Source organism: Lissotriton vulgaris, chromosome 5 (genome assembly GCF_964263255.1).
Source record: "Lissotriton vulgaris chromosome 5, aLisVul1.2, whole genome shotgun sequence".
In the NCBI taxonomy this organism is placed as follows: Eukaryota; Metazoa; Chordata; class Amphibia; order Caudata; family Salamandridae; genus Lissotriton; species Lissotriton vulgaris.
This window is the reverse complement of record NC_141693.1, coordinates 1,654,031,016-1,654,047,449: the sequence shown is the minus strand read 5'-3', so window position 1 is coordinate 1,654,047,449 and position 16,434 is coordinate 1,654,031,016. Positions and strand designations below refer to the sequence as shown.

General features: G+C 43.6%; 1 protein-coding gene across 1 annotated transcript in view; it reads left to right on the top strand.

The window, feature by feature from the left end:
• Window positions 1-16,434, top strand: part of LOC147716912 (acid-sensing ion channel 2-like) — a 1,907,803-nt gene that overhangs the window by 1,587,906 nt on the left and 303,463 nt on the right. Inside the window, exon 6 of the mRNA XM_086923796.1 lies at window positions 8,552-8,705. Coding sequence (XP_086779922.1) covers window positions 8,552-8,705 — 154 coding nt within the window. The remainder of the gene's footprint in view (window positions 1-8,551; window positions 8,706-16,434) is intronic.

The window sequence follows — 16,434 nt, the reverse complement described above, 5'->3', positions numbered from 1 at the left end:
TCCCAACAGAGTCCAGCACCAGGGTCTAGGACAGATCCAGTTGCTAATGGTCAGTTGGGCAATTGCAGGGAAAGGCCAGTGAAGCTCATTATGTCCCTGTAGTTGATAGAGGAGATCATCCAACTGGCCCTTGGAGTCACTTCTGGGGTATTGTTTTCAATATCCTACAATCGCAGGTTAGAATTTCAACAGGAATGTAAGAAATTGTGTTACTGGTGGAGAGTGCGTGTCAAACCCTACTCATGCAGGAACCACAATCCTTGTCATGTTAAGGCACAGGCAAATCCCAAATTAACCTCTCCTCAACCCTCTGGTAGCTTGGCACAGAGCATTCAGGCTTAACTTAGAGGCAATGTGTAACATATTTGTGAAGCACTTCAAGGAGTAATTAAGTGAAAATACAGCCCAAGAAAAATCCCCCAACAGTTTAGAAATTTAGTAGTAAATTATAATAAATAAAGCAGATCAAAAGAGCAAAAATCCAATCAGCAGAACCGGAGATCTGCAATTTTGAAGATTTACGTGAAAACAGCTTTAAAAAGTACAAAGCTCCAACTTTGGATATCTGGTCATGCTAGACCGGTACAAAGTCACAAGTTGAGGCCCACTGTAATGGAGCACAGGCCAGCTACAGAGACCCTTGAAGGCCCACTGAAAAGAGTACCTTAAGTCCTGCGTCAACAATGTGCCATGCAGCCGAGCCGATGTGAGGTCCTGGTCGAAGATGTGCCAGGCAGCGTAATTTCCAATGAGTTTTGGTGCTGTAATGCAAGTGCATTCATTGGGGATGTGTCTCATAGCAGCGGTTCTAATGTGGCTGCGGGCTAGAAAGGGAACTCCTTGCATCAGGGAAATCCACAGAGCAGAGGAGATGCACCAGCTCTGCTCAGGGTTATGCCATGCAGCAGAGGAGATGTGTCAGTTCTGCTGAAACTACAGATGTGGTGATAAAGCACCTTCAAACCCATTTATAAGGGTCCAGAACTGGGGTGGTACCACATGGCAGAGCAGGACTCACACATGTCTAGGTGCTAGGTACAAGGTTGTTGGGGCCTTCTGACCCCGAGGCACTTGACAGGAGGCCTGCCAAGCCAACAAATATAAATGCAACATATCTTTGTGCGAACAGTTATGACATGAACAAAGCTCCTGGTTTTGCACATTTTGTTAACCCTGAGGTGCTGCTAATAGCCAGTTGAAGAGGTTCAGTATAAACCATGTTTACAGAAAGCGGTGGTGGGGTATGGTAACGCGTTAAGATAAAGTTCCAGAGATGAGCAAGTTTTCAAGAAAATGGGTGCCCTGACCAAAGATTTCAAATGTTCTCTATCTTCTCTGTCGGCTTTAGCTCTCAATATATGTTGTCTTTTAATCCAGGGCAGGTCTTTCTTAGTGATCTTTCTAGGAGTCATATATGGAGTTGGACAGCCCGGTTTCTCGAAGGAGCCTTTATTATAATGTAGCCGCGGACTTGTGTGGCCTTTGTGCAGAGAGAGACAATCTCTACTGATTGCCTGATTCAATTCCATGCTTAACCAGGCTTTAAACCATCTCACTAGGGATGAGAGGGTCAACCTATCGGAGATATATTTCAGACCCAGTTCTTCATGTGCTATAAATGTGGCTACTGATTGACGTATTGAGGCCAATCTTCTAATACAATTATTCTCAACTCTCTGGATCTCTCCGCAGTCCTTGTAACCCCATAAATCGCTCCCATAAATAGTGAGGGATAAACACATTGCTTCGTAGATTTTTACCATCTCCTGTATAGGCTTAGCCCCTAGTCTTTTTGACTGAGACTACTGATCTGGCAAGAGAGTTCTATTTACCGCTCTTTCTGGGCCCAAGAACCCCTTTCATGAAAAATTATACCAAACTTTACCATTAAAGATGGATTTTAATTATAATTCTTTAGACACCAAACTCTAACTATCAACCTGCTCCCAAATGGAAGTTACAGCTTATTAAATAAAATTAGGTAACTCCAATGTTATCCTATGGGAGAGTTAGGCCTTCCTTTTAGTAGTGGAAAATGATTTTGGGAGCAATTTTTACTACTTGGACTTGTAGAACTTTAAAGTACATGTCCTACTTTTTAAATACACTGCACCCTGCCCTATGGGCTGTTCAGACCATACCCTAGTGGTGACGTATATGTATTAAAAGGAAAGGTTTGACCCTGGGAAAAGCTGTATTGTGCTAGGTTGGAGTGACAGTTCAAAACTGAACACACAGGCTGCAATGGCAGGCCTGAGATATGTTTAAAGGGCTACTTGAGTGGGTGGCACAATCAGTGCTACAGGCCCAGTAGTGTAAGAACAACAGGAGAGGACCCATAAACCACGTTGGGATGGGTGTGTCGTGTAAGCAGAAACAATTCCCAACAGGTATCATGTAAAGGCAATTTAAATAATGTATGCAATTTGCATTACAAAAAGGAAGAAACAAGGAGTCACTGGAATTTTTTTGAAAAAGGCAGTATTATTCACCAAGGAACAAAGGGAAAGGTCTTTCACATGGCAATACAGTTAAACAGCACTGTACAGAGCAGATCATGTGACAACCCAGTGGCACTTGGTGCAAGGTGCTATATACAATTGGTGATAGTGAAGGTGCAAGTGCTAAAGTGAACAGCGTAATCGACGCATAAACTCAAGTATTTACATCAAATAATAGCTCCACAAAAACAAGTTCTAATCACTTAAAACAAGATTGTTGAAATTTGAACAGGAGCACAAAACGTGATATGCGTCATATGATTTATGCTGTAGAGTCGACGGCGTTTCGATCCCCTTTAGTCGGGATCGTCATCAGGACAGGGTTGTCGATGGAGTCAGTGCTGTGGGCGAGAGAAGGGCAATTTGAGCGGAGGACCGAGGACGGGGGCGTGGGGAGGGGTGGGTTGGTGGCTGGGTGAAGGGTGAGTGGTCAGTGTAACTAAGGTATAAATATTGGAGCAGTGAATGTCTAGATGTGAATGTGGCGTGATAAGGGTGTGGGGCGGGAGCCTACTCCCCGCTCCCGCCCCCACACCCCTATCACGCCACATTCACATCTAGACATTCACTGCTCCAATATTTATACCTTAGTTACACTGACCACTCACCCTTCACCCACCCACCAACCCACCAACCCACCCCCCCCTACGCCCCCATCCTCGGTCCTCCACTCAAATTGCCCTTCTCTCGCCCACAGCACTGACTCCATCGACAACCCTGTCCTGATGACGATCCCGACTAAAGGGGATCGAAACGCCGTCAACTCTACAGCATAAATAATATGACGCATATCACGTTTTGTGCTCCTGTTCAAATTTCAGCAATCTTGTTTTAAGTGATTACAACTTGTGTTTGTGGAGCTATTATTTGATGTAAATACTTGAGTTTATGCGTCGATTACGCTGTTCACTTTAGCACTTGCACCTTCACTATCACCAATTGTATAGAGCACCTTGCACCAAGTGCCACTGGGTTGTCACATGATCTGCTCTGTACAGTGCTGTTTAACTGTATTGCCATGTGAAAGACCTTTCCCTTTGTTCCTTGGTGAATAATACTGCCTTTTTCAAAGAAATTCCAGTGACTCCTTGTTTCTTCCTTTTTGTAATGCAAATTGCATACATTATTTAAATTGCCTTTACATGATACCTGTTGGGAATTGTTTCTGCTTACAGGCCCAGTAGTAGCATTTAATGTATAGGCTCTGGGTACAGGCAGTATCACTTTACTAGGGACTTATAGGCAAATTAAATGTTATAAAAAGTGAGTACAAACATTTTAGCACTGGTTAGCAGTGGTAAAGTGCTCTGAGTCAAAATGCTAGCAAAAGTGGGTTCATAAAACAGAAGAGTGACGGCAAAAAGTCTAGAGACGACCCTGAAGAGAGGGCCAAGTTTAACAAGGACCAACTATCTCAAGAAGACCTCTATAGTTTGGGTTTCCACAGTTACCCTCAAATAGTTTCATGTTTTTACTTTCGCATATAACAGGCTCCTTATTCAACTAGCTCAACCCACAGTAAGAAAAAACATCTCTCAACATTAGATGGCTGAATAAAGGATTAGTATGTGTGATGTAGAAGAACACGATCCATTTCTTAATTGAATTGTTTTTGGCAGAATTACTTCTAATATTAAATCTTTTATTGCATGAGAAACACATATTACTGTACTAGGAATAGATGGCAGTGTGAGTTGGACTATGTAGGGAAAAATATGTCATCAGGTAACTAGACGAGAACACAACCCTGTACCACACTCTTCCTAACTCTAATGAGAGCAGGCACTTACAGACCACACATGCCTTCTGCATTCAGTAAGCTCATAAAACTAAACCGTTATTCAATTGCCTAGCATTCTCAATATTAATGAGGAGCCACTGTATGAAGAAGCATATCTTGCTTTTAAGGTTCACCCACAGCCTTACTGGGTAAGTGAAAGTGGTACAAATGTCCCTCTTATTCAAATCTGTCTTAATAGAACACAAGGTGTTTTTGAAATCCAAGGTTACTGTATTGTGGACTCGACAAAGTAGAATACAATTGTCATCACACAGAATCTTTCCTTTGCGAACGATTACTTTAAAGATGTTACCCATCAGGTTCACCTTTCTGAGGGCCACCATCACTCTGCCACCTAACACTTTAAACAGAACCTGTACTTTTCTTAGGTACACTTTTTTTCAAGGGAGAGTCACATATTTCCTGATCGTCATAAAGATATAAAAATAAAGTCTACATTTCCATCTGAAACTGATCATCTCTGAAATCAGGTGGTGTCCCTAGAAGTCTCACAGCTCCTCTACACACATTAGCAAGGGGTTTCCACCTAGACTCCATCCACAGTACATTCACATCCAGATTCCTTCTGTAAATTGCTGGTTCTTGCTCTGAGAAGTTTGAATCAGCCACTCTCTTATGCATTACCTTAAGCGCTCTCCATCTCTGTCTCTCTCAGAGGGCCCCAGTGGTTCCCATTTCACAGATCTAACAACATTCAAAATATGTTCAGCATTTGTGTTGAGGTAAGAATGCAGGACATTAATACACTTCAGTAAAATATTTTGTGAAGGTGAGAAATCCCATTTCATTAATTCTCACCTGCGAATATGCTTGACTTGATTTCTTTGTAGTCCTCACTTCTCAAGGCTTAAGGAATTCACTTGAGATTTCTTTTGTCCGCTAGTGCACAAGGGCTATATGCCAATCCAAGATGGGCGTTTCACTGATGACATAAATGACCCTCATTCCACAAAAACAGAAGGCTGGAGCAATGGGCTCCCTGCCTTGGTGCCACAGCAGGACTCACTAAACCACTGTGTGGAAAGAACGCAAAGAGGAGTGATATGGCTCTTGTGGAGCCATTGAGGAAACTTGAAGAACTGAGAGAACCAGGACTCACCCATGCCACACCTTCATTGGCTTATCCCTTCATCTCACTAGAACATACCGGTATAAAAAGTTCTTCCAGACCCAGTGAAACCAGAGGACTCTGGAGGAACAGGTAGGACATCTCTCTTGTAACCTTCTCTCCCTCTGGTGCTATCACTACACCTCCAACAGATTAGATGAGCAAAGGAAGGAATCAATTTGCCACCACTGGCCTCAATTACAGAAGTTGAGCTTCAGGTGGGAGAGGAGGCACACAGGGACACTAGTCCCCATCCCCAGGACAGCATGTAATTCACTCTAATACTTGTTATTGCCACATGGTCATGTTTGGCTCCAGTTGCCTTTACTCCATAGGATAGATTTTAAATGGTACTCGACTCTAATCAGGCATATCTCCTAACTTCCAGAGGTTCGTTTTCCACACTATGGCCTATGGTGTAGGTCCGTAGGCTAGTTGCGTCAGCATAATTTCATTGTCCTCTGTGTATAGTCGTTGGAGAGGACACCCTGAAGGATGGTCAGAGAACTGGTTTGACTCGTACTGTTTGAAGGTAGAAACAATCAGTGAGTCCAAGAGACATTTGAGGTGCTCTGGCTACTCCCTTAAATAATCCGCTTTTCTGAGTTACATCTCTTCCGGTCTAGGTAGTTGGGCGTTTTGTTTGACTGGAAGTTAACAACATCAAGGTCAGCAATTCATTTCCCCCTTCTTAGTATGTCAGGGAGGCTGACCGGTCCCAGGCAGAACCACAGGTCATTAAGCGAAATGTGTAGTTTTCAGGTGACGTCCATTTACCTCCGAGTGTCTGGGTTTCCGACAGATACCCACTCTGCTGTTCTTCAGCTTACTCCCTTCCTTGGTCTATGGGAACTTAGATCTCGAACCAAGTGAGATAGTTTGGGTCCCACTTTTATATACACTTCCAGACATGGGACACTGATTCCCCCTGTCTTACCCAGGAACTGGTTTGGGGTAGGGCCTTTTCTTAAATCATGTTCTTTCTGAAGCATAGACACTTTTTTTGTGAAATGTGATGGCTCTCACAGTTAGTGACGATGCTGGCTCCAGGCAGGAGTACCAACAGCATGAGTATAGTGACGTGTGAAGCCTCTGCCCCTGGCTGTCATCACAAGCTCCATCTTGTGCATTGTAAAACCAGAGGCAAACTTACACTTGCATATGTGCTCAGCAATCATGAACATTTTACAGTAGATGTATTCAACATTCACAAGAGATGCGAGGTTCTAATTGTCTCTATGAAGTGGAACTTTTCCCATGTGCGATCAGTAGGCATCTTGCTCCTACTTGATCAGAGAAACAGGTCTCTTCAGAGCTAGAATTGGACTATTGTCAAAACTGCTTAATGACAACGCAGAAGATGTTGGGAGCCGACAGATCTCTGTTGAGGGTGCTCAAGTCACTGAGGTGAATGTAAAGATGGATGAGCTAGTGCATGTGCGAGTTCTGACACCATTCTTGCTTGGGTGATATTCCAAGTCAACATCCTGAAAGCCCTGCTGCTGTCAGTTGGAGACCTGATGTTTGTGTTGATTCTTTGGTATTCCACGTGTTAGCAAGCAGCCATCATTGATTGGGTAATGGTTATTTGGAACAGCTTCACCACGCCGTAACTAACTATGCTCTAGCTGGCAGGCAGGTGTCACCCTCTACGAAAAGGTTTGAAGTGCACATGGCACCACCTGCTGTGCCATGACAGGCTGCACCTGTTCAAAATGTTGAGGGCCACCGATGTCCCATTCTTTAATGTTTCAATTGGCATCAGGTAAAGCTTAATTTCAGCAGTTGTGTTAAAAGATGTAATATCCTCTGCAAAGGGATGCAGTGTTTATTTAGGGAACATGTTATGTGGTTGAAGAGAGGGATCTGCTGTCATCCTGACCAGCTGCGGGAAATACCCCTGCTTTAATCACAGGGCTGCTTAGTGCTAAATAATGTCTATTGACTTTAACCCCATGGCTGCTAAGCGTTTTCCCGTCCTGCGCTGAGTTTTATTGTTTTCCTTTATTTCATGACGAGCTGGCCTTGTCATCCGCGCACGGCAGGTAAGCGCCATGACGAGGCCAGCTCGTCATTAGCCTCGAAGGGGTTAAAGTGTGGAAAAGCACAAAGGGGGATTAGCGTGGCGAAGGGGCATCATGCTAATTCATGAATGAATAGATAGTAAACAATGTGAGAGGCTGCTTTTAGGTGATTTATAGAACGTTGAGTGGTGATACCAATGACCCAACTTTCAGGGGTTCAAGCTTCTAAAGTGTCATCAAGGCAGAGGCTGGGCCATTCAAGTCAATAGAATCAAACATTTACAGGGTTCTGTTTCAGTTTTTTTATCAAAATAGCTGTTTACCAGAAGAGATCTTGAATTCTAAACCGACTAAATATACTAAACCAGATAATTTCTATGGCTTGGGTAACCCAGCTGTAACTGGGAAATTAACAGAGTAACCCATCTGTAACCCAGAAATTAAAAGATTGTGGGGCATATTACCAAGCAATAGCGATTTTTATCGCTATTGCTTGGTTAGCGTGAAAAAATTATCGCCGAACTGCGGCGATTTTTATTGCAGATAAACCTTGGTATTACCAAGATTTATCGCAAATGCGATAAAAATCGGCCGCAATGCATGAATATCGCTGAAAAGTCAGCGATATTCATGCATTAGCGAGCTAATGCTCTTAGCAATGTTATCCACCTCCCATTGGATAACATGGCTAAGAACTGCTCAGGGCAGGTGTTAGCTTTTGGAGATATTCGAGCTTAGCGCGAATATTTCCAAAAGTTGGTAATAGGAGATAGCGATGTTAGCGACTGTTTCCAGTCACTAACATCTTGGCACGCCCACATTGCATGTCATTAGTGATAAATATCACTGACATGCAAAGTGGGGTCCAAGATGGTCGCTATCTCCTACTAGCTGTCGCTAACTGGTGTTAGCGACAGCTAGGTAATAGGGAGATAATTTTATCTCCGCTTTCTTTGCTTTTAAAGCCAAAAAAGTAGAGATAAACCCCCTTGATAATATGCCCCTGTTTTCTTGCAGTGTGTTTGTTCCACTAACAGTCTGTGTTGTTCCTAGTCTGTCGTTCCGCTAATGAGTTCAAGCACTCGCTGACATTATTGTTATGCCTTCTTTTCTGTAGGCCTCCTTGCTGAGAAAGACACCAATTATTGCATCTGCAGGATGCCCTGCAACCTGACAAGGTACAACAAAGAGCTCTCCATGGTGAAGATTCCCAGCAAGACGTCGGCCAAGTACCTTGAGAAGAAATTTAACAAGACGGAAAAGTACATTTCGTAAGTAAATGAGTAGCGTGCACACTCTTCAGAGCTTCGGGGGACAAGCGGTAATAAGTAGTAATGATTTATTTACATCAGGGCGCTGTTAGCCACCTGGGACCATAATTAGCAAGAGCAGATATTGCCGCATACAATCTGTTTCTCAAGCAGAGCAACAACAGAGCAGCAGGATCTGCAGAATGTCTTTTTTGTGGAATTAATTTAGTCAACATGCAAAGGATTTTCTGTGAATTGTTGACCCTCTACTGTATACATGGTCATAACTGCCAAAGTTTCAGATTGCCTATGTGGGACATTTTCATAATGTCTGTGTAATTAGGAGTGAGATTCAACGACTATGAGTGACACTTCCTCGTGACCAAATTCAAACTATGGAAGTCCAGGGAAAGAAATACATTTCAGAAATTGCACCCATTTGAGCAATGAGAAACTCCTAAAACTGCTGTAAAGCTCCAGAAATGGAAAGGCACTAGGATGTGAGAGAGACCCTGCGTGGAATCTGAGGCAGCCTTACTGACACTGAACTCAAATTTGTGCAGACTGCAGACAGTGACTTTACTTACGAGCCGAAGCTGCTAAGTTTCCAGATTGCCTATATGAGACATTTCAATGTTTTTATACACTTACGAGTGACATTCAACTGTTAAATGTGGGATTCTTTGTATGATATTTTCTTGCAAGTAATACCAAGCAAAGAGTGCATGCAAAGTGTTAAATACCAGAAATGAGACACTTTTGAGCAATAAGAAGCTCTACAAATATCTTTACTGCTACAAACCCCTGAAATGGAGGACCATACACTACAACGTCTCTTGTATACTGTGTGCAATACAATTTTAAAACAATACCATGCTTATTCATAGTGACTTCAGTCACAGGCTGGGATGTCACAGCACTTTACAATCCCCCTGTGCCATGACCCAATTCTAGTTCTCTTTGATTACTCACAAAGCATCTGCAGTGATTGCATTAACCAATTGTGATTTGAAAAGCCCTAAAAACAAACCTGCCCTCCCCTGAGCCTTAATGACAACCCCACCCTGCCAGCCCTAAAAACAACCCTAACCCCCCCTGAGCCCTGAAACAACTCCGATCCTCCGAGCCCTAAAAAGAATGCCCCCCTGAGCCCCATAAACAACAGAGACACTCCAGAGTCCTAAAAACAACCCAGCTTCCCTGAGCCTTTAAAGCAACCCCGACCCCCCCCCCCCCAAGCCCCAAAAACAACCCGACCCCCCGAGCTCTTAAAGGAACCCGGTCCCTCCCAAAACCCTGAAAACAAACTCAACCTCCCCAAGCCCTAAAAACTACCCCACCCCAAAAAACCCAGCCCCAGCCCCACTTACCAGACCATGTCCCGGAGTACCCTCTCCAGACTTCTCTTCCTGTGTCTGCTCACCCGCACATCTAGACCGTGCACTACTTTAACCACGCAAACGCATGGTTAAGGCATATGCTTGGTTAAGGCAAGCATGGTTCTGCTTGGAGGGAAAACAGCATGCGTGGTTCAGCCCACGTTGGAAAGGCAGCCTCCCTCACCAGATGTAAATCATTGTATGTAGCTCACCCAGATAAGACAGGAAAGGGAGGCAGATTGACTAAAACAATTTGCCTGAGGTCGCTCACTTGAATGCATTGGATTTTAATTGAGTTAAGGCAAATGAAAATGTTGTTTCTTCCAGGATAAAAGTGGCTAGGAATATCACTGGCTTAAGTTGTTGCCCTTGCATCACACAAGTTAACACAAGGGCAACACAAACCCTTAAATGAGATCTACTATGCCACAAAGAGCCACCTTGGGTGGCTGTGGATGGCAAAGCTTGTTATTTGCTCTCTTGTTTCTCCTACCCCTTGTTGTAAAACACTCTGATATCTGCAATGATCTTGTTCGCGCTATATAAAACTCTCAAAATAAATAAATAAATACATAAAGAAATAAATAAATAAATAAATAGTAAATCTGTAGAAAAGCAAGACAGTGCGTTACTCTGCCCTGGGAAGGAATTCCATGGGTGGAGCATAGGTGTTCCCTCTCATGTGGTCTTTGTTTTTGGAGCATTCCCAGATTTACCAACAATAGTAATCCTGGAAATGCATTAAAGTGGTATATCTTCCCAGGGTAGAGTGTGAAGAGCAAAAAATATATATATTTCTACCTATTGTTTTCTCTTTCTTCAGGAGCTGAATTTTGCATCATACATAGGAAAGGGAAAAAAGACTCAGAGGATTATTTTTATGCAGCAAAGTCTCCCTTCCTTTAGAAAAATAATCCTGACGGTAACGCAGACTCCCTTGCATGATGGTGCAAGGGTGCCAGCGTTGGCGTTGGCGCTGGTGCTGGGCAGCCACAGATGTGCAGGCACAAAGAGAGAGCAGAAATGTGCTATATCTTAGTAGATATGGCACATTCCTGCACTCTTCTGTTGCTTTGCTGCACTGTGTCTTGCCCAAATATTACTAAATATTCCCCCAGATTTAGAGTGTATTGCTTAATTTCTGTTTTTCATTCGAATAAACTTTTACAAATTTTTTACTTGAGAGAGGCTGCTTCAAGTTCTTGCATTGCAGGAATTGTGAAAATTGATGTGCTGCCTGTGCTTGCAGATGTCTAGTGTGATGTTTTGCAAGCTAAGGACCGACAATGTGCACATTGCCTAATCATGTATTATATGCCAATGTAATGCATTGCATAACCAACCAAATTACGCTAATCCAGGGCCACTGGAATTATGCAATTTTGCAGCTGCAGCAATGTTCGCATCATTATAGATCTGCAGCATTTGCCACATAATGTGTCATCTGTTGCATAATCTGCAGATTTCGACAATTTTTTTTTAGCTCCAACGTTTCAAAAGTTACTAAAGATGCAGCAACACTTGTTGCAGCGCAATGCTGCACAGATCACACTTATGTTGCTTATTGCTAAATGTGGGTGTTAAATTGGTGCTAATGAGGTGCAACCAATGAACAGACAATGTTACCAAGTTTACTTCCCAAATGGACTACGGCAATGTACTATATCCGGGTGCCACAAAAAAATAGGACTGTCCACATTACAGACGTTGCAAAATGTGGCGTCTCGCTTGGTACTAAGCCTCCCGAGAAGAGCCTCCGCAAAGAAATACCTAGCAGAATTGCACTAGCTGCCTGTAGAGCAGAGAATCGTGTTTAGGGCAAGGAGCCATTGTCACCGTATCCTATCAAAACAAGCATTTGCAATGCAATCGTTCTCGCCATTGGGACCGTCTAAGTGTTTAGCCAGAGCTATTGGCTCCGCCAATATGTTCAATTCATGTTATTAAAAATTACTTAATTTAACGACAGCCCACAAACCACTCTGTACAGACTTCCCATTGTAATGGCTACCAGAATTATATGGCAAATTTAGCTAAATAATCTGACACGGTTATCGAAATTATGCAGCAAGTTCTCTGGCAGAATTAATTTGATCCATTTGAGCTAAACAAAATATTTTGGGGAAGAACTGCAAATAGAGTGACAAACTATGGGGAAAATTCAGTAAATTCTCCAATACAAGGCATGCGCTGCAGCAACAAAACTCAGTAAAGGTACAGGTTCTGCCCAATAATATTCTAGATGTAAAATATTTAATAATTGAATTTATGTGTTTTAAACCTAATCACTAGTACCCCTCTTATTACCCCCTTACCTAACAACTCTCTGGTTAATATTTTGTGTGATGTATTTTATCTATTCTTATTCTCGTAGTCAATATGCTATTATTGTTATGACGAACAGTGCTTTAATGTATCTAGGCGAAGAAGAGCTTTACAAAATATTGTATGTAATTAAACAATCTATAAATTCAAAGCGTTTAATTTTTACACCAAGGCAGCACAACAGAGCATCTGTAAATCTATGTGCACGTTAACGGCCTCTGCACCAGGCATGCCCAGCCCCGGTCTTACTGCTCAGCATGGTGTCTATGACACTCTACGCACTGATGCAGGTGCCATTCCGTCATCTCATCAACTTTTTATCCTGGAGTGTCACTTCTACAGAGTATTTCAGAGGCTCGTTTATTTTTGGGTGACAGGTATCTGCAGTGAACCCCACAGGCTTCATCAAGAGGACCAATATTTAGCAGCAGCACTTCCTTATCGCAACTAAGATGGAGACACACAGCCCAAACAAGAATGGAACCATCTGAGGTAAACAGTCAGAACAAAAACAGCGCCCACAAATTTTTAAGGCTGACGCAGGACCAGAGCTCACACAACCCACATCCCAAGACTATACACAAGAACAGCGCCAACATAAGGAAAGAGCACTAACAGTAAATGTAGTCTCACAAGCAGCTCACGCTATAATACATGAGCACTGCAAGGACTGGCCCAATAATACTTCTGAAGAGTTATACTTTAGCAGACCTAACACTGTTAACAAGGAGAGAACAAAAAGGTTGAAATACACGTCCCTTCCGATTCCCTGAAAACACAAACACGACACTAATGAAGTGGAAAACTTTACAGAGCCCGATAAAATCACCCAAGTGTCTAATCAGACACTTCCCAAGTAGACTCCCTGATTCTTCTCAATGTACATTGTTCTGTTCAGTTATTGTTGCAGTCTCACTGTGAGCCGGCTTCTATGTATTCTGCCGGCGACACTTTTATTCTGTCTGGTTTGTGAAAAAAAACGATTTCTCACTGCTAGTTGGCCTGTGCATGCCTCATGTAACCTTAGTGGCTCGCCCACTCCAGACCGTTATTGATATCTTGTATTCTGTCACTTTAATAACTGAAATTGAGGCATAAGTGGCATTGCAGGGCAGGCTGATGCCTAGCAAGAGACTACCCCCTCAGAGCCAGTTACTGTGCTACCACCGCATTCTGATCTGTAGGGAAATGCCCCGATTACTTACCGGTAATCTTCATTACTCCGAGTATAGTCTTCCTCGCCACATGAGTTCCCATCCCTCCCTCCCTGTCTATCGGCTTCATGTTTGTGCTTGGTAGTTTCAGGCTGATGGGTTGGGCCGGCCTACCTCTTATAGAGGTCAGGGGTGTAATGGTTCGGCCATATTGGGAAGGGATGGGAGGCATGGGAGGCTGACTTTTTGCTTTGGAGGGTTCTGGTGTTGAGCTGAAGCTCACTTTGTTAGTCATGTGGCGAGGAAGAATAAAGGTGAGGTAATCGCATCTCACCAATAGACGAGAGCCGCTCTAAATGACGGATCTCACTTGCCATCCACCGGGAATAGGGGAGGGGGTGCCAGGGAGAGCAATGAAGAGTCGAAGAGTGAATTACCAAATATGTCTCCATCGCTAGCCACCCACCTAAAGGCGATAGTCTTACACTCCAGCTCAAAGTGAACATCTATATACGACAAGTGTGTGGACTGCGCAGCACAGCACACCAATTAGCCAAGCACTTCCTGAAAGTCTGGGCTCAGCACCAATACTCTAAAACATCTGTTGAAATGCGTACATCTTGAAAGATGACTCAGGGGTACTTACAATAGCTACCAGAAAGGTAACCATACATGTTGTTGAGTTTAAATGTATTCACAGTACTGTAAGTGAAACATTTGCGTTCTGTTTTTTTTTGTTATTTTGAAATCAAACCCCATTACTGTAGATAGTGTCATCTGCCTGAGTCGAGAGAGCCTGTGATTTGTGGCTTCGGAAGCTCCAGGTATGAACTCGCAGCGGAGTTTAGGCTGTCAGGGCCGGATGAGCTGCTTTGAATTGCCTCGTTCTGAGTGTACTCAAGGAACAACCATCAACTTAGCTTCTTGGCGAACAGAAAGGATGGATGCTGTGAACACACCCCAGACAAAGCGCGGCTTGTTATCTCTGCCGCCCATAATACCTTTTGTAATCAGATCCTCTCCTCGCTGGGGGCTCTGGTTTCGCTGGGCTGGGAGGCTGCGGCAGTCCTGTAAGTGGAGATTGCGGCCAGTCAGTCAGGTGCGGCCAGTCCCCGGCAGAACACTGCAGCCTTTAATAAAATAGGGGCTCCAATTTGATGGATTCAGAGGAGAGGCGAGAGGGAGCTTTTATTTAGGAGACTTACACAGGCTGAAAACTCATTTTGGCGCGCCTAAGCAGAAGAACCAACACTGTGCTCCCGGCAGCATTCCTGACTCACCGTTTACTCTCAGATCCAGTTTTCTTGCCTCTAATTACCACCCGCCACCTTTTATGGTTTTATGACCAATTCAAAGGCTAACACGGTACCGAGGATATTTTCTAGGCATGAAAAACGAGCATGAACAACTTTGTGCATTTCTCCCAATGCAGTTACGGGGCAGCTCAGGGAAAGCGAGAGGGAGGAAGGAAGGGGTTAAGGGTGGGTGCATGGTGGGAGGGCGACTCGATGAGGCAGACAAACAAAAACCCCTTTAAGGGGCTTGTCTTGAAGCGAGAAGGTGGCTTAAGATGTAAAGCTTCCGACTTTGGAGCTGGAGAGCAGGGTGGGATGTATCACCTAATCATAAATAAACAAATAGCATCTCGAAGGGAGAGGGGGAGTGGGGGGTGTGAAGAGACAAATTAAAACAAGACAGATAAAATAACAGTAAAAAAAATTCAGCATCTGAAACCAAGTGAAACAAGCACTGCAGAGAGTCGAAGGGAGGAGGTGGTAGCTCAACATATAACTCTGCGACTTTGAAGCCTGAGAACAGGGTTCGAGCCTCAGCATGGGTTGTATACAAATAAATAAAGGGAGTTCTTGGCTGGGTGGGGAGAGATTAATAATACATAAATGAGTCAGTGGGGAGAGGGAGGGGTGAGATGGCATCAGACTGCTGAGGGAAGGGGGTGGAGACACCAGAAGAAAGAAGTCTGTGCAGGAAGGGGCCAGTAGCTGTGGAAGGACGCGAATGGAGACATGTCCATCATAAGGAGGGACTAACAAGCCTACAACCAATTGGAAGGCAGTATTTAGGACACATGAAAATGATGGCCGGAGAGTGAAGCTTCCACACTAAAGTGTATACTGCAACATGTCTCAACGAGACAGCGCAAGCGCTGATACCTAGAAAGGCCCACAGTACTTACAACCACTATTAACACAGAACACACCGTAGGGCATTGGTGACTACCAAGAATATTTAAAGCTAGAATGGGGGCACAATCCTTCAGATACCTCGCAGAAAAATCATGGAACACTTCACTGATAGCCCTAAGAACAGAACCATGCAAAACCAGATTTCGCAAACAACTGAATACATGGTCATTCTTAACAGCACACTAGATATAGCACACTGGACAGCCGGAGTGACTAGGTTTGATATGCAAATAATGCCTCTGTATCCTTTCAGAGTGTCTGTTTCAGTGCAGGGGCACATTGGTGGTGTAACCATGCCCTCTATAAATGGCTAAAATAAAGTATTACTATTACAAGATGTGCCACAATATGCCACTTAATTTGCCTTTTCTTGACACATAATTTACTCAACGCTGCCACATAATTTGGCCCTTTTCTACCGCATAATTCCAATGGCTACGTGCTAGAAACAAAAGCACTGAGCTTTCCTCCTACAAGTAACACACAATGGGTGTATAGCTGGTAACTTGTTACTCTCGAACCACACATGCTAACTTCAATAGACACACCAAGTACAACGGTCTCTTGCATCCCACACAGTGCCAAGAATCGTACAGATCACAATTTGTCACTGCACAACAGTAAATACAATTCTGAACAGAAATAAGCTATGCACAACAACACCACACCTCACTCCGCAAATTCATGG